The sequence below is a fragment of the Acomys minous genome (genome assembly GCF_964271855.1).
Source record: "Acomys minous genome assembly, chromosome: 14".
Taxonomy (NCBI): domain Eukaryota; kingdom Metazoa; phylum Chordata; class Mammalia; order Rodentia; family Muridae; genus Acomys; species Acomys minous.
In genome coordinates this window covers 54,083,693-54,101,680 of record NC_140496.1, presented here as the reverse complement: position 1 = coordinate 54,101,680, position 17,988 = coordinate 54,083,693, and the positions used below count along the sequence as shown (strand labels likewise).

Sequence of the window (17,988 nt, the reverse complement as noted above, 5' to 3'; positions counted from 1 at the left end):
AGATAGCGCCAGATACCTTTTCTAAGTGGCTGCACTAGACTGCATTCCCACCAGCAAGGAAGGAGTGTTCCTCTTTCTCCACATCCTCGCCAGCATGTAGTATCACTTGAATTTTTGATCTTAGCCATTCTGATGGGATTATGATGGTATCTCAGAGTTGTTTGATTTGCATTTCTCTAATGACTAAAGACGTTGAGTTTTTCTTTAAGTGTTTCTCAGCTATTTGATATTCCTCTGTTGAGAATTCTCTGTTCAATTCTGAGCCCGATTTCTCAATTGGATTATTTGGTTTGGTGGTGTTTAATTTCTTAAGTTCTTTATATATTTTGGATATTAGACCTTTGTCAGATGTAGGGTTGGTGAAGATCTTTTCCCAGTCTGTAGGCTGTCACTTTATTCTCTTGATAGTGTCTCCTGCCTTACAGAAACTTCTCAGCCTCATGAGGTGCCATTTATTAATTGTTGATGTTAAGGCCTGGGCTTTTGGTGTTCTGTTTAGGAAGCTGTCTTCTGTGCCAATGTGTTCCAAGCTCTTCCCCACTTTTTTCTCTAACCGATTTAATGTCTCTGGTGTTATGTTGAGGGTTTTAAACCACTTGGACTTGAATTTTGTGCATGGTGACAGATAGGGATCTAATTGCATTTTTCTACATTTAGACATCCAGTTATACCAGCACCATTTGATGAAGATGCTATCGTTTTTCCATTGAATAGATTTGGCTTCTTTTTCAAAAATCAAGTGACCACATGTGTGTGGATTGATTTCTGGGTCGTTGATTCGATTCCATTGATCCAGTAGCCTATTCCTGTGTGAGTACCATGCTGTTTTAATTACTGTTGCTTTATAGTACAGCTTAAGATCAGGAATGGAGTTTCCCCCAGAGGATCTTTTATTGTATAGGGTTGTTTTTGTTATTCTGGGTTTTTTGTTTTTCATATAAAGTTGAGAATTCATCTTTCAATGTCTTTAAAATATTGTGTAGGTATTTTGATAGGGATTGCATTGAATCTGTAAATTGCTTTTGGTAAGATGGCCATTTTTACTATGTTAATTATCCCGATCCATGAACAAGGCAAATCCTTCCATCTTCTGATGTCATTTTCAATCTATTTCTACAGAAATTTAAAGTTTTTTTCAAGTAAGTCCTTCACTTGCTTGGTTAGAGTTACTCCTAGATATTTTATATTGCTTGTGGCTATTGTGAAGGGTGTAGCTTTCTTAATTTCTTCTTCTGCATGTTTGTCACTTGTATATAGGAAGGCTACTGACTTTTTGATTTAATTTTGTATCCAGCCAATTTGCTGAAGTTGTTTATCAGCTGTAGAAGTTCTCCAGTGGAATTTTGGGGGTCACTTATGTACACTATCATATCATCAGCAAATAGGGATAGTTTTATTTTCTCCTTTCCTATTTGAATCCCCTTCATCTCCTTTTGTTGTCTTATTGCTCTGGCTAGAATTTCAAATACTATATTGAAGAGATAAGGAGAAAGTGGGCAGCCTTGCCTTGTTCCCGATTTTAGAGGAATTTTCTTGAGTATCTCTCCATTTAATTTGATGTTGGCTATTTGCTTGCTTTATATAGCCTTTATTATGTTTAGATATATGCCTTGTATTCTCGATGTCTTCAAATCTTTAAACATGGAAAGGTGTTGGATTTTGTCAAATGCTTTTTCTGCATCTAAGGAGATGATCATGTGAGATTTTTTTTTAGTTTGTTTATATGGTGGATTACATTGATGGATTATGAACATTAAACCAACCCTGCATGCCAGGAATGAAGCCTACCTGGTCATGGTGAATGATATCTTTGATATGTTGTATTTGTTTTGCGAGTATTTCAACATCAATTTTCATAAGAGAAATTCGTCTGAAGTTCTCTTTTTTGTTGGAATTTTGTTAGGCTTAGGTATCAACGAGATTGTGGCCTCATAGAATGAATTTAGTACAGTTCCATCCATTTCTATCTTTTGCAGTAGCTTGAAGAGTATTGGTAATAGCTGTTCTTTGAAGGTCTGATAAAACTCTGTGCTGAAACCATCTGGCCCTGGGCTTTTTTGGCTTGGTAGATTATCAATATTTGCTTCTATTTCTATGGGAGAGATAGGACTGTTTAATCTGTTTATCTGTTCTTGATCAATTTTGACAAGTGGAATCGATCAAGAAAATTGTCCATTTCCCTTAGATTTTCAAAATTTGTGGCATATATGCCTTTAAAATAGGATCATATGTTTCTTTGTATTTCTTCAGTGTCTGTTATGTCTCCCTTTTCATTTCTGATTTTCTTGATTTAGATATTGTCTCTCTGCCTTTTAGTTAGTTTGGCTAATGGTTTAATCTATCTTGTTGATTTTCTCAAAAAAAAAAAAACAGCTCCTGGTTTTGTTGATTCTTTGAATTGTTCTCTTTGTTCCTAATTTATTGATTTCAGCCCTAAGTTTGATTATTTCCAGACTTCTACTCCTCTTGGGTGTTTCTGCTTCTTTTTATCCTAGGACATCTAGCAGTGTCGTTATGTTGCTTATGAGAGATGTTTCCACTTTCTTCTTAAAGACACTTAGTGCTATGAATTTTCCTCTTAGGACTGCCTTCAATGTGTCCCACAATTTGGGTATGTTGTTCCTTCATTTTCATTGAATTGCAGGAAGTCTTCTATTTCTTTCTTCATTTCTTCCCTGACCCAGGTGTCATCAAGTAGAGAGTTGTTTAGTTTCCATATGTGTGTAGGCTTTTTATTGTTTTGGTTTGTGTGAAGTCCAGTCTCAGACCATGGTGATCTGATAGGATACAAGGTATTATTTCAATCTTCTTGAATCTGTTGAGTCTTGCTTTGTGATCTATTATGTGGTCAAATTTGGAAAAGGTTCCATGGGGTGCTGAGAAAAAGGTGTAATCCTTTGTGGTTGGGTGAAAATTTCTGTAGATATCTGTTAGATCCATTTGATTCATGACGTTGATTAATGTTGTTACTTCTCAGTTTAGTTTTTGTTTCAATGACCTATCCTTCAGTGAAAGTGGGGTGTTGAAGTCTCCCACTATTATTATGTGGGGATCGACGTGTGGTTTGAGCTTTGTTAATAGGTCTTTTATAAATGTGGGTGCCCTAGTATTGGGAACATAGATGTTCAGAATTGTGATGTTTTGATGTCATCTTCTTTGACTTTACCTTTGATGAGTATAAAGTGTCCTTCCTCATCTCTTTTGATTAATTTTGGTGTAAAGTCTAATTTATTAGATATTAAAATGGCTACACCAGCTTGCTTCTTGTGTCTCTTTGCTTGGAATACTTTACCCCAGCCTTTTATGGTGATGCAATACCTATCCTTGTGGCTGAGATGTGTTTCTAGGATGCAGAAGAATGTTAGGTCTTGCTTACACATCCATTCGATTAGTCTGTGTCTTTTTATTGGAGAATTGAGACCATTAATTTTAAGAGATATTAGTGACCAGTGACTGTTAAGTTCCATGATTTTGATGTTATTTGCAGTACAGTACTTATGTGGATGTTTTTGTGACAGTATAGTTATCTAAATCCCACATAGTTTCAGTTGTAGTTTATCACCTTGGTTTGGAGTTTTCCTTCTACTAATTTCTGTAAGGCCGGATTAGTGGTTAGGAACTGTTTGAATTTGTTTTTATCATGGAAAATCTTGTTTTCTCCATCAATATTTATTGAGAGTTTTGCTGGGTAGAGGAGTCTTGTCTGGAACTTATGGTCTCTTAGGGTTTGCAGGACCTCTGTCCAGGCCTTTCTAGCTTTTATGGTCTCTGTTGAGAAGTTGGGTGTAATTCTGATAGGTTTGCCATTAAATGTTAATTGGCCTTTTTCCCTTGTTGCTTTTAGTATTTTTCTTTATTCTGTATATTTTGTGTCTTGATTATTATGTGGCAGAAGGATCTTCTTTTCTGGTCTATTCTATTTGGTGTTCTATAGACCTCTTGTACATTTATTTGCACCTCCTTCCTTAAATTGGGGAAATTTGTTTCTATGATTTTGTTGAAGATATTTTCAGGTCCTTGGTTCCGGACATCTTCTCTTTCCTCAACTCCTATTATCCTCATATTTTGTCTTTTCATGGTGTCCTTTATTTCTTGGATGCTTTGTGTCAGGACCTTTTCCAATTTAGCATTTTCTTTAATGTTTGTTTCAAGTTCTGCCATAGAATCTTCTACTGCCGCGATTCATTCCTCTATCTCTTGAATTCTGTTAGAGAAGCTTAGGTTTGTATTACTTGCATGCTTCTCTGAGTTCATTTATTCCCGTCTTTCTTCTGTCTGTGTTTTTATCATTGTTTCCATTTTGATCTTAATATCTTGAACCGTTTTATTGATTTCCTTCATCTGATGTTTGTGTTTTCTTGAATTTCTTCCAGTGACTTTCTATGGGCCTTCAGATTTTGAATTGTTTTATTGATTTCAATCATCTGGCTATTTGTCTTTTCCTGGATTTTTTCCAGTTCCTCTCTACAGGCCTTTTTAATGTCTTCAATTTGTTTGGCTGCATCTTCGTGCATTTACTTCTGATGTTATTTGTTTGCTCCATTATCATCTTCATTACTGTGCATTGGAGGTCATTTTCTTATATTTCAATTGTTTTTGAGTTCTTAGGGTTGTTTTCCTTGGGATATTTGGGTTCTGGAGATGCCATTTTTTTGTTTTTGTTGTTTAAGATTTTGTGTTAACCTCTAGTTATTTTGCTGTCTCTGAAGATAGGGCCCTGATCCACCCTCTCTTTTCCTCCTAGGCCAACAGGCCCACTGTGCATCCAGAGAGGAAGACAGAGGGTGGTCAGGTCATAAACACCCACAGGCACACATGCTCAGCAGTAGAAAGCCTTAAAGCTGTGGCTGGAGTTGTGACTGCAGCTGCCTGAGACTTTGTGTGGGCCTTGGGTCTCTCTGAGGACTTGTGTGCTTGATCTACATTCTCTGTTCCTCCTAGGCCAGCATGCCAGCAGTTGGTGAGGAAGGAAGACAGGGGGCGCAATTGATGCAAACACCCTTGTCCCAGAGTTCTGGTTTTGTGCTCATGCTGCAGTGGTTTCCAGACCCTGAGGCTTTCTCAGCACTTGCAGGTTTTTCTGAGATCAGAAACACCTGTTTTCCTGTGTTTTCCTGGGCTACTAGCCCCAGTCCGGAGTTACACTGTCCACAGTTCAGTCTCAGATACCAAGTTCCTGGTTATCACTGACAGGAACCTGTTCAGCTTTTGGGCAATGAGTACCCTTTCTCCAGTCTTAGATTAGACCATCTGGGTGTACCACTTTAGTGCTGTGTCTGGGGGGGGGATGCTTGGTCCCCTGTGATGGCCCTGTGTTTCTCTGTGGACTGGTAGGCTCAGATCCACATTCCCTGATCCCCCTGGGGCAACAGGCCCACGAATGTTCTGAGAGGAAGACAAGGGGCACAGGTGACGCTAATACCCTCGGCTCTCGTTTTAGGTTTTGCACTTCTGCTCACCTGGACACTGGCCCCTGGGGATTTCTCAGGACTAGTGAGTTGGTCTGGTGTCAGATTTCCCCTTTGTCTTGACTTTTTTCTCAGGCCAGTAGTTCCAGCCTGGAGATACACGGCCCACAATTCAGGCTCAAATACAAAGCTCCCGTTTAACAATGGCAGGCACATGTTCTACTGCTGGGAAAAGTGCACCTTTCCTCTAAATTCTTAGAAGAGACCAGACAAGCTGTAAGCACAGCTTTAGCACTACAGCTGGTGGGTGTACACCACCTGCCTCTTCTCCTGTCGAGCTCTGGGACTCTTTACAGACTGGTGAGCCCAGAAACACCCTCTCTGATCCCCCTGGACTTTGTATGGTCCAGATCTTCCAGACACCGTGTCGACCACACCTACAGGAGGGTCACCATGCTAATCACCTCAGCAGGCGGGGCCTTGTCTGCTTCTGTTTACCCACTTGGGTGGCTGCAGGCCCGGCGGCTGCTCCTCAGGACAGTCCGTGCTCTCTACACGGGCTCTGCAACTTTCTGTGGATTCCCAGAAATAGGCTCTGTTCCCACTGGGCCTAATATTGTCCAGATTTTCCAGGCACAATGTCAATCACCTTAGCCAGAGGAACCTTGCCTCATCTAGGCTACCCGCTTGAGAGTCTACAGCCACAGTGGCTGCTTGCCGGATCTGGGTCTCACTGTAGACCCCCACAAGCACGTTCTCTGTTACCCCTGGACCTGTTACTGTCCAGATCTTCAGGACCCCACGGTAAACACCTCAGTAGGCAGGGCCTTGCCAGGGATCTCTGTTACCCCTTTGAGTGTCTGCAGGCACGGCAGGTGCTCTCTAGGTGGTCTGTGCTTCACACAGGTACAGGGTCTCACTGTGGATTCCCAGAAGCATGCTTTCTGTTCCCCCTAGACCTATTTCTGCCCAGCTCTTCCAGAATCCCTGGCAATCACCTCAGTAGGTGGGTCCTTGCCTGTGCTCTGCACTACCCGTTTGAGTGTCAGACAGCCTGGAGCCTGCTCTCTAGGGGATCCGTGCTCTGCACGGGCTCAGGGTCACATGGTGAACACCCAGAAGTTCACTTTCTGATCCCCCTGGACCTGTTACTGTCCAGGTCTTCCAGACACTGTGCCAAACCTCTCTGTAGGCAGGATATTGCCTGTATACCCGGCTACCTGTTTGTGCGGGTGCAGCTGCCTCAACAGCTCCTTGCCAGGAGGTCCATCCTCTCCATGCGTTCTGGGATGTGCAGGATTTCTGTAGTTTATTTATGTTGAACAGTGGAATTCTCCCACTGTAGTGGAGTCAGAAGCTTGGTGTTCCTGATTTAAAAAATAGTTCAAATCTCTGACTCGATTACTCCAGTTTCTAAACAAGGTCCACCCCACTCGACGCCATCTTGGATCTCTCCCACATTTTCAATAGGGCTAATTTGATTGTTTTTATTTATTTTTTGAGTGCTTAATGTATTAGATATTAGTACTCTCTCAGATGTTGGATCAGTGCATATCTTTCTCAATCTGTTGACTTCTGTTTCAGTCTGTTGATAGTGTCCTTTGCATTAGAGAAAATTTGCATTTTCAAGAAATCCCATTTATATATTATTGATATTATAGCCTGATGATCTGATCAAGAAGTTGTCTCCTGTGTCAGGGGGTTCAAAGCCCTTCTCCACTCTCAATTCTAATAGATTAATGTCTCTGTTGTTAGATTGAAGTCTTTGTTCCAACAGGCCTTGAGTTTTGTATAAAGTGATATATATGGATCTATTTCAATATTTTTTTACATTTAAACATCCAGTTAGACCAGCACCATTTGTTGAGGATGCTTTCTTTGTTCAATTGTATGGTTTTGACTTCTTTGTCAAAAACCAACTGCCCTTAGTTTTGTGGACTTATTTCTGGGTCTTCAGTGTTAGTCCATTGATCAACCAGTCTGTTTCTGCGTTGGTATCATGCAGTTTTTATGACTATTTCTCTGTAGTATAGCCTGAAATCAGGGATAGAGATACCTCCAGAATTTCTTTTATTGTATAGGGTTTTTTTTTTTGCTATTTCGGTTTTTTTCTTTTTCCATATGAAGTTTAAGATAGTTGTTTCAAGGTCTGCAAACAATAGTAATTTCATTGAATCTGTAGATTGTTTTTGGTAAGATAGACATTTGGTATGGATCCTTCCAATCCAGGTTCATGGGACATCTTTCCATCTTCTAATATCTTCTTCAGTTTTTCCATCAGGGTTTCAACATTCTTGTTATACAGACCTTTGACTTTCTTGGTTAGTGTTACACCAAGATACTTTTTAGTATTTGTGGCTCTTGTGAATGATGTAATTTCCTTTATTTCTTTCTCATCCCCCATTTTCATTTGTGTACAGGAGGAATATTGATACTTTTGGAATAATCTTGCATACAGCCACTTTGATGATGGTGTTTGCCAGCCTTAGGAGTTTTCTGGTGGTACTTTTGGGTCACTTATGCATATTATCCTATCAAGAATGAATAAAAATATGTTGACTTTTCCCTTTGTGATTTGTATCCCCCTGATCTCCCTTAGCTGTCTTATTGCTCTAGCTAGAACTTTATGTACTATATTGAAGAGATATGGTAAGAGTAGACACTCTTGCCATTGATTTTACTGGATTTGCTTGGAGTTTCTCTTCATTTAATTTGAGGTTTCCTATATGTAGCCTTTATTATGTTTATCTATGGGCCCTGTATTCCCCATATCTCTAAAACTTTAATCATGAAGTGGTGTTGGATTTTGTTAAAAGCCCTTTATGCATCGAATGAGATGATTGTGTGGGTTTTTTTCTTTCAATTGGTTGTATGGTGAATTACATTGATGTACTTTTGTATGATGAACCATACCTCTATCACTGAGATGAAACCTACTTAATCATGGTGAATGATGTATTTGTTTGTTCTTCGATTTAGTTTAAGGGTATTTTACTGATTATTTTGTGTGACAATGCTCATGAGTGAAATTGGTGTGAAGTTCTCCTTTCTTGAGTCTTTCTGTGCTTTAGGTATCATAGTGACAGTAACTTCATAGAATGATTTTGGCAATGCTGCTTCTGTTTCCATTTCATGGAGACATTTGAGGAGTACTGGTATTAGCTCTTCTTTGAATGTCAGGTAGAATTCTGCACTAAAATCATCTGGTCTTGGGCTTTTCTTTGGGGAGGAGAAGAGAATTTTAATGACTACCTCTACTTCCTTAGGGGTTGTCGGACTGTTTAAATTGTTTACCTGATTTTGATTCAACTTTAGTACATTAAATTTATCAAGAAAAGGATCCATTTCCTTTAGATTTTCCAGTGTTATGGAATACAGGCTTTTGAACTAACATTTCATAATTCTTAATGTTTTCTTAGTGTTTGCTTTTATGTCTACCTTTTCATTTATGATTTTGTTAATTTGGATACTCTCCCTCTACCTTTTAGTTAGTTTGGGTAAGGGTTTTGTCTATCTTGCTGATTTCATCAAAAGACACATTCTTGATTTCAATTATTCTTTGTATTTTTTTGTTTCTAATTCATTGACTCCAGCCCTGAGTTTGATTATTTCCAGTCTCCTCCTTCTCTTTGCTGTGTCTCATTCTATTTCCTCTAGGGCTTTCAGGTGTGCTGTTAATTTGCTAATATGGGTTCTCTCCCTTTTTTATGCAGGTGCTTAGTTCTATGAACTTTCCTGTTAGCAATGCTTTCATTGTTTCTGATGGCTTTGGGTATGTTGTGCCTTCAATTTTAATTGAATTTGAGAAAGTCTTTAATTTCTTTATTCCCTCCTGGACCCAGTGTTCATGAACTAGAGAGTTTTACAGATTCCATGGGTCTTTTGGGTTTCTGTTGTTTCTGTTGTTGGGTTCCAGCTGTAATCCATGGTATTCTGATAAAATCCAAGTAGTCATTTCAATTTTCTTGTATCTGCTGAAGCTTGTTTGTGAGACAGTATATAGTTGATTTTGGAGAAAGTTCTATTGGGGGTGCATAGGGAATGTATATTTTTTTTTGTTTTTAGGTGATTCATGCCATCTGTTAGTTCCCTTATTTCTTCATTTAGTTTCTGTCTTGATCTGTGCATTGGTGAGAGTGAGGTGTTTATGTCTCCTAGTATTAATGTATTCAGTTCGGTTTTTGGTTAAGCCTCATTAATGTTTCTTGTATGAATGTGGGTGGCCTTACATTTAGTGCATAGATGTTTTGAATTCAGACATCATCTTGTTGCATTTTTCTGTAGATGAGAATGAAGTGTCCCCCTCATTTCTTTTGATTAATTTTGGTTGAAAATGTCTTTTATTAGATATTAGAATGTTCACTCCAGCTTACATCTTAGGTCTGTTTGCTTGGAAAGCCTTTTTCCAGCCCTTTCCTCTGAGGTAATATCTATTTGTTTTGCTGCGGTGTGTTTGGAGAGTTGAGGTCATTGATGTTGAGTGATATTAATAACCAAGAGTTATTAATTCCTATTATTTAATGACGCTGGTAGGGTATGTGTAAATGCTTTTTTTCCTTTCATTTTATGGATGTGGTGTCATTTTTTTCTGTGTGGTTCCCTGGTTGTCTTTAGCCTCCTTGACGGAGTTTTCCTTTCAGTATTCTGTAGGGCTTAATATGTGGCTATGTACTGTTTAAACTTCGTGTTTTTCATGAAATACCCCGTTTTCTCCATTTCTGGTGATTGAAAGTTTTGCTTGGAATAGCAGCCTAGGTTAGCATCTATGGGTTGCAAGATATCTGTTCAGACCTTTCTAGCTTTTGGAGTCTCTGTTGACAAGTTGAGTGTAATTTTCATAGTTGCCATTGTAAGTTACTTGTTCCCTTGTAGATTTTAATATTATTTATTTGTTACATAGATTTAGCATTTTATTATTATGCCATGGAAGGATATTATGATCTGTTCCAATCTATGTGATCTTCTTTAAAAATCTTGTATGTTTCTAGGCATTTATTTCATTAGGTTGGTGAAGTTTTCTTCTATGATTTTGTTGAAAAATTTTTCTGGAACTTGGAGTATAGAGTCTTCTCCTTCTTCTAATACTATCATTCTTAGGTTTGGTCTTTTAATAGTGTTCCAGATTTCGTGGATTTTTTTTTGTCATGAACGTTTTAGATTTAACATTTTCTTTTACTGATGTTTCAATTTCTTCAATTGTACATTATCCATCTGATATTTTTTTCTTCCATGTCATGCCTCATATTGGTGATACATGTCTCTGTTGTTCCTGTTCTCTTCCCTAGGTATTCCTTCTCCAGATTACTTTTGATTTTGTTTTCTTTATTGCTTTTAGTTTCATTTCTAGGTCTTGACCTGTTATACTTATTTCCTTTTCCCTTTTGATTGTATTTTCCTGCATTTTTTATGGGTTTATTCAGCTCCTTCATCTGTTTGAACATATTGTCCTGTATTTCTTCTCCTCCTTTAAGTTATTTTCATTTTCATAAGCTCAAATTTATAGTTATTTTCTTGCACTTGAGGTGTAACAGTATCTTCTGGGCTTGTTGTGGTAGGGAAGCTGGTTTCATGTGGTGTCATATCGTCTTGGGTTTGTTGATTTTGTAATTATGCTAAGCTCTAGCCATCATGTTGTCTCCAGTGTTAACAGGTCTGGTGTTCCCTTTGCTGGTCTTGTCCCTGGTGGATTTGGCAGGTCATGAGTCATCAGCAGAGAGAGCTCTATGCTAAATGTTCCTTGGTCTGATAGGTCTCCTCATGATGGCAGGAAATGGAGGTTGGGCCCAAGTACTGCTCATATTTACTGGCTCAGATGTCTCACTGCTATTTGTATTCCAGTTGGGCCAAGCAGATGGAATTATCACCAGAGTGGGTTCTAACCTAATTTGTTACTAGGGCCAGACACAGGTCTCCTTGAGATGAGGGACAATGTAGCTTTGATCTCAGAAGCAGATCACCTCTGCTGGCTCTATTTGTTCTCTGCTCTCTGTGTCCCAGTTGGGTCAGGCAGATGAAGTCAGCATTAGAGAGGGCTTTGTGCTACATGTTGCTCACCTGACCTGGACCTCCTTAGGATGGAGGGCAAAAGGGTATGTGTCCTGCAAACAGCTCTGCTCTGTTGTCTTTGATGTCTAACTGCCTTCTATGTCCTAGGTGGGTCAGAGTGATGGAGTCAGTAGCAAGGAGGTATCTAAACTGAGTGTTGCTCAGGCTAGACCCAGGCCTCCCTGTGATCTCTCTCCAATTTCTTTTTAAAAATCTTTATTTATTTGTTATTATGAATAAAGTGCTCTGCACCTTCAGGCCAGAAAAGTACATCAGATCAAATTATATATGGTTGTGAGCTACAATGTGGTTGATATGCATTCAAATCAGGACTTATGGAAGAACAGTGAGTGCTCCTAACCTCTGAGCCATCTCTCAGCTCTCTCTCAAATTTCTTCATGATGGCACTTAGTGCTATCCACTTTCCCTGTAACATTGTTTACATGATGCCTATAAGTTTGTTTATGTTCTTCCTTTATTTTTATATAATTTTAGAAGTCTTTGATTTTTTTATTTCACCCATGACTCAGTGGTCATTGAGCCATGTGTTGTTCAGTTTCCATGAGTGTGTAGTCTTTTCATTATTTCTGTTGTTGTTGATTTCTACCATTAATCCATTGTGATCTGATAAAGAAGAATGGGTTAATTCAATTTTCTTGTATTAGTTATAGCTTTTATTGTGACTGAGTATATGGTTGATTTTGGAGAAGATTTTTTTGTGGTGCTGAGAACAAAGTATTCTCTTTTGTGTTTGGGAAAACGTTCTGTAGACATTTACTAGGCCCGTTTGATTCATGACCTCTGATAGTTTTATTATTTCTCTATTTAGCTTTTGCTTTTGTTTAAAGATTTATTTATTTATTATTTGTACAAGATTCTGGCAGTATGTGTGTCTGCCTGCCAAAAGAGAGAACCAGATCTCATTATAGATTGTTGTGAGCCACTGTGTGGTTGCTGGGAACTGAACTCAGGACCTTTGGAAGGACAGACAGTGCTCTTAACCTCTTAAACATCTCTCCAGCCCCTTAGTTTTCTGTTTCAACAATATGTCCACTGGTATAAATGGGATGTTGAAGTCTCCCACTATTGATGTGTGGGGATCAGCGTGTGATTTAATCTTTAATAATATTTCATTTACAACTGTGGGTATGCTTGTATTTGGGAGCATAAATGTTCAGGATTGAGATTGTCTGTTGGTGAATTTTTCCTCTTATAAGAATGAAGTGTCCTTTCCCATCTTTTTTGTTTATTTTTGGCTGGATGTCTCCTTCATTAGCTATCAGGATGGCTATTTCAGCTTTATACTTGAGTTTGTTTGTTTGGAAAACCTTTTTCCACCTCCCTACTGTGACGTCCTGTCTATCTTTGTTGATGACATATATTTCTTGTATGCATCAGAAAGACAGATCCTGTTTAAACATCCATTCTGTTATCCTGTATCTTTCTTATTGGAGACTTGTGGCCATTGATGTTGATAGATTTTATTGTCCAGTGGTTGCTAGTTCCTTTTACTGTGGTGTTGATGGTGATAGTATGTTTATGTGCTTGTCTTCTTTTGGTTTTGCTGTTATGAAGTTATTTCTATCCTCTGTTTTCTTGGATGAAGTCGACTTTGTTGGGTTGGAGTTTTCCTTCTATTATCTTTTGTAGGACAGGTTTTGTGCATAGATATTGTTTAAAGTTTGCTTTGTCATGAATAGGTGATTTTATCCCTCTATCATGATTGAAAGATATGCTGGAAATAGTGGTCTGGGGTGACATCTGTGGTCTCTTCATTTTTGTGTGACATCTTTCAGGCCCCTTCTGGCTTTCATAGTCTCTGTTGAGACGTCAAGTTTGAGTCTGATAGGTCTGCCTTTATATGCTACTTGAATATTTTCTCTTCGTTCTCTAGATTTAATATTTTGATTGTTATGTGGCAATTGGAATTTCTTTTCTGGTCTAGTATATTTTGAATTTTGTAAACTTCTTGTATGTTTAAGGATATCTCTTTCTTTAAGTTGGGTAAATTTTCTTATATGGTTTTCTTGAAAACATTTCTGGTCCGTGGTGTCTAGAATCTTTCTTCAATTCCAATTATTCTTAGATTTTGTCTTTTCATGATATCCATTATTTCTTGGAGGTTTCCTTGTAAGGATTTTTTCTATTTAATATTTTCTTTGACAGATGTATCACTCTCTTCAATTGTATCTTCCATGACTGAGATTTTCTCCTCCATTTCTTCTATTCTGTTTTACATGTTTACCTCTGTGACTCCTGTTCTCTTCTTAAAACTTCCATCCCCAGGATTTTCAGATATGTGTTTTCTTTATAGATTCTATTTACTTGTTCATGTCTTGACCCATTTTATTCATTTCCTCCATCTGTTTAATGGTATTTTCATGTATTTCTTTGATATTTTTATTAATTTATTTTTTAATGCCTCAAACAACTTCATAAGCATAGATTTAAGGTCATTTTCCTGTGTTTCAGCTACATTAGGATATCCAGTGTTTTTGTTGTTGTTATTGTTGTTCTGGTCAAGCCATACTGACCTAGTTTTTGTTGATTGTGTTCTTACACAAGCCTTTGCCACCTGGGTGTCCATGATATTACCTGTGTTTACCAAGAACCTGCTCTATTTCCCAGGCCTTTGTGCTTCATTTATGTTTTGATGGTCTCAAGATACATAGTAGAATCATTGTATGTGTGTTGGGTATCAAATTCTACTATTGTTGAAGACCACCCAGTGCTCTTAACCACTAAGTTACATCACTAGCTGCTCTAGAAGATCTTTGAAAAGAATGAGAACTAGTTATCCTCAAGTTATTTTATACTTAGGGAACTTTTTTCCAAAGCTAGAATTACACTAATAACAAAATAAGAAAGATATACAATAAAGAATAAAATTATAGAATTTATTTTCTACTTGACATAGTCAAATAATTAAAATAAAACACGTCAATGTATTTTAGAAACACATCAATATATACCAGTTTTGAAAAGGTGATGGACTGTGAAGGAGTGAAAGGATAAAGGTTGCTTAGATGTTAAGGATAAAACAGAGAAATGAGCACAGAGTCACTAGAACTAGCTACATCTGCACATATGATATCACCATACTTCCAAGAGTGGTTTTATATACTTATAGAAAATTGGTTCTTCTTGCTGACATTGGCATAGGGTTATAAAATGAGGTCCTATGTTATTAATAACTTAGTATGTAGCTCATTATGCCTTCACAAGATGTAGAATATTCTTCATGAAAAGTATATCAGAGGTAAAGAATTCAGATTTCTTGAGAATAAAAATATATACCAAAAGAAAGCATGACACTATTATGAAATTCCTCTAAGGACACTAAAAAAGAGTATATAGTGCAACAAAATTTCTATATTAATTATCAAATCTTGTCATTAACACACATAATTGATATAGGTAACATTGTTTTTGGATCCTGTTGCAAAATTAATCAAATATGTGAATGAACTAAGTGGAAGAACTCATATATTAAGATTTCATCAACAAACAAAACAAGAACACAAAAGTAATCGTGAAGGACAAAAAATGTAGCATAAATTTCAACATGAAAGCAGTATGGCTTAGACTCAGTGATGTCTCTTTTTTTCCTAATTTTACATTATTAGGTTTGGTGATAGGGGTTGAAAAGAAAGAAGGGTTAATATAGAAATATATAGAGAAGATAGAACAAAATGTAGATTAATGAATCTCCAGTTCAACTTAAGGTCTCAATCATCACTGACAAAGTTATTTTTAATTCTCTGGTATAGAATTTTTTAGATAGATACAAAAAAAGCTTAATTCTAAGTACAGGTGTATAGAATTCAATTGTAAGTTTATTCTTCACACACATTATATATAAATATTTCTACTCTAATATGAGGTATTGTACCCACATAACTCAATTATAGTACAAGATTTATGTTCATAATTTGAGAGTGCTAATGCAGATTGTTTAGGACAAATAAGTTATACAAGTTAATTGTTAGCTGACCAAATCATGGCCATATAAATCACTGTTTGACTTTTATCACAGAAATATACATTTTAGGTGCAACAGACAGATATGATTCTATAGAAAGATAACATAGGATAGTTAGATAAGGTCTTCAAAGACCTCAGACACATGCAGAATCTTGTATTTAAAATGTGTTTGTTATTTTAAAGATTCACTGACAATAAGACAGGTTAACTCCTGGCAAAACTCAGCCTACCTCACAGAGGATGTTGAGCATCAAAGAACCTTATGGAGTTGCCTTCAAATGTGGCAAAAAAGCCACTGAGCAAAATGTTATCATTTCTACCACACACAGAATTCTGCTTTAAAAAAGGGCAAACTTAGAAGCAGGCAGAGTTGCCTGCCCAACTCTGCCAACACAGGGTAAGCAAATCCTCAATAGTTCCTGACTTTCAAATATGTATATCAGATATATTCAGCCAGAAGGCTGAAGAAGATGCTCCAATGTAGTAGAGTTTGGGTGACTATTCAAGTATAAAACTATCTCTGTCATCCTCACATTTGGAAATCTACTAACATGCACTCCCGATATACGATATACTCAGGTTATTAAGTTTATTCCTTTTCAAGTCTCTGATGGAGTTGAAGAGCAAGTAACTTAGTTTTACAATGAAGTTTAGTTGTTTAGGGGCTAAGATAGTTTTAGGTCTAGATAGACGTTTTAAGTTGATAATGACAAGATGTGATGGAGATCGATTTACACTCAAAATTTTAGATGCACCAAGACAGGAAAGATGTTTTCTTCAAAGCTGTCTAATACAAATAGCTAAAACACCAAGAATGTAACATTTGTATAATTCCTGATTGTTTCATGGTTCTTCTTGCTATAGGTAGTTTAATATATATATGTGTTTAATAATATGGATGTATATGTGAAATATAAAAAATAAATAAAAAATCAAAAACGGAAATAAAAAAATAGGAGGGTTGCAGAATCCAATCATCCTAAATGATTATATAAATAACCCCATGCTATCAAATGGAAAATTCTAACTTTATATTTTATTGTTCAGACGGTGAAAATCAATTAGCATTTGAAGATGTTATGTAAGAAACATAGGTGAGGAAGTAGGATTTAAGAAGGCCATTCTTCCTAGCATGTTTTGTCCCTGATGTGATGAAGTGAGTTTCTTTCTGGCCTTAATAATATAATGTAGCACTTAGGGGCAAAGATGATGCCCAAGAGTGATGCACTAGAAGCCAAGATAGAGAAGAATTCCATAGCCACCATGACCTTTCCCTTGGTGCTGTGGTAGAAAGGGAGGAAGGTGACCAAGACACTGCAGAACACAAGCATGCTAAAAGCCAGGAACTTGGCTTCAATAAATGTATCAGGCAGATTTCTGGATAAGAAAGCCATAAAGTAGCTCCCTAGGGCCAGTGATCCCAGAAATCCAAGGATGGAGTGGAAGGCAATAGCTGATCCTTTGTTGCAAATGATGATGTTGTGTTTATGTTCTGAGTGAGCATCTTTATCAATAAAGGGAGGAGAAGTTGCCAGCCAAATTCCACAGAGAACAATTTGGATCAGAATGCAAATTTGGATCAGAATAATAATATTAGGAGCCATTGTGATCAGCAACCATCTCCTAACCCTTCCTGGAGCAGTGATCTTGAAGGTTAAAAGTACAGTTATAGTACAGAGCCACACTGAAGAGGAGTCCAAAAATGTAGTGCTGTATGATACAGGTCGCTGTGGTAGGATGGCCAATGAAGAGGAAAGGACAGAGAAAACAGAGGGTCAGATTGATGAGCAGGATGTAACTGAGATGCCGGTTATTGGCCTTGAAAATGGGAGTGTGTCTGTGTTTCAGAAACACACAAAGAACAACTGTTGTGAATGAGGAGAAACTCAGGGATATGAAACTGAGTGTCTTCCCCAAGGGCTCATCATAGGCAAGAAATATCACAGTTTTCTGTACACATTGGTGTCTCTCTTTATTTGCATAGTGAGTTTCTGGACACTTCACACACTGATTCATATCTGCCAAAAATGAAATTGATAGTGAATTTACATTCAGCTTTCTTCTTTTATGTAATGCCACTTGCCAGGTGTATCATACTGCATTGTTATTTGAGCCATCTTGTTTTCTGTGTATAAAATACACACAGTTGGAAATCACACTGTTCCCAGAAAACTTTCTATTCCAGACCTCTATAGCAAGAAAAGCTTTCAATCATCATAGAAGGAAAAAACAAGTTATTGACATGACAAAGTCAAATTTAAACAATAACTATACAAATTTATGCCTACACAGAGGATCCTAGCAGAATACTATATTAAGGGAAAAGTTCAATAAGAATAAGAGAATAGACAGAAGAAAAGTTATAGGTGACAACAGTCACAATAACAGAGACCCCATGCTGCACCAAAGGCCAAGTTTGTCACCTGAAACCTGGCCCCCAACCTGATCACACACTCTCAAGTCAGTTGTCAGAGAGTCAGGCCTCAAAGAGTTGAAGAACAAAAAAGAAACTAAAGCCAAGGACAAAAACACCATGCAATAAATACAAACT

General features: G+C 37.4%; 1 protein-coding gene across 1 annotated transcript in view; it reads right to left on the bottom strand.

Annotated features, from left to right (window-relative positions):
* Window positions 1-5,624, bottom strand: part of LOC311582475 (vomeronasal type-2 receptor 116-like) — a gene marked incomplete at both ends in the record, with an annotated part of 65,649 nt that extends 60,025 nt beyond the window's left edge. The window contains one exon of the mRNA XM_084755638.1: window positions 5,460-5,624. Coding sequence (XP_084611764.1) covers window positions 5,460-5,624 — 165 coding nt within the window. The remainder of the gene's footprint in view (window positions 1-5,459) is intronic.
* Between the last annotated feature and the right edge of the window lie 12,364 nt (window positions 5,625-17,988).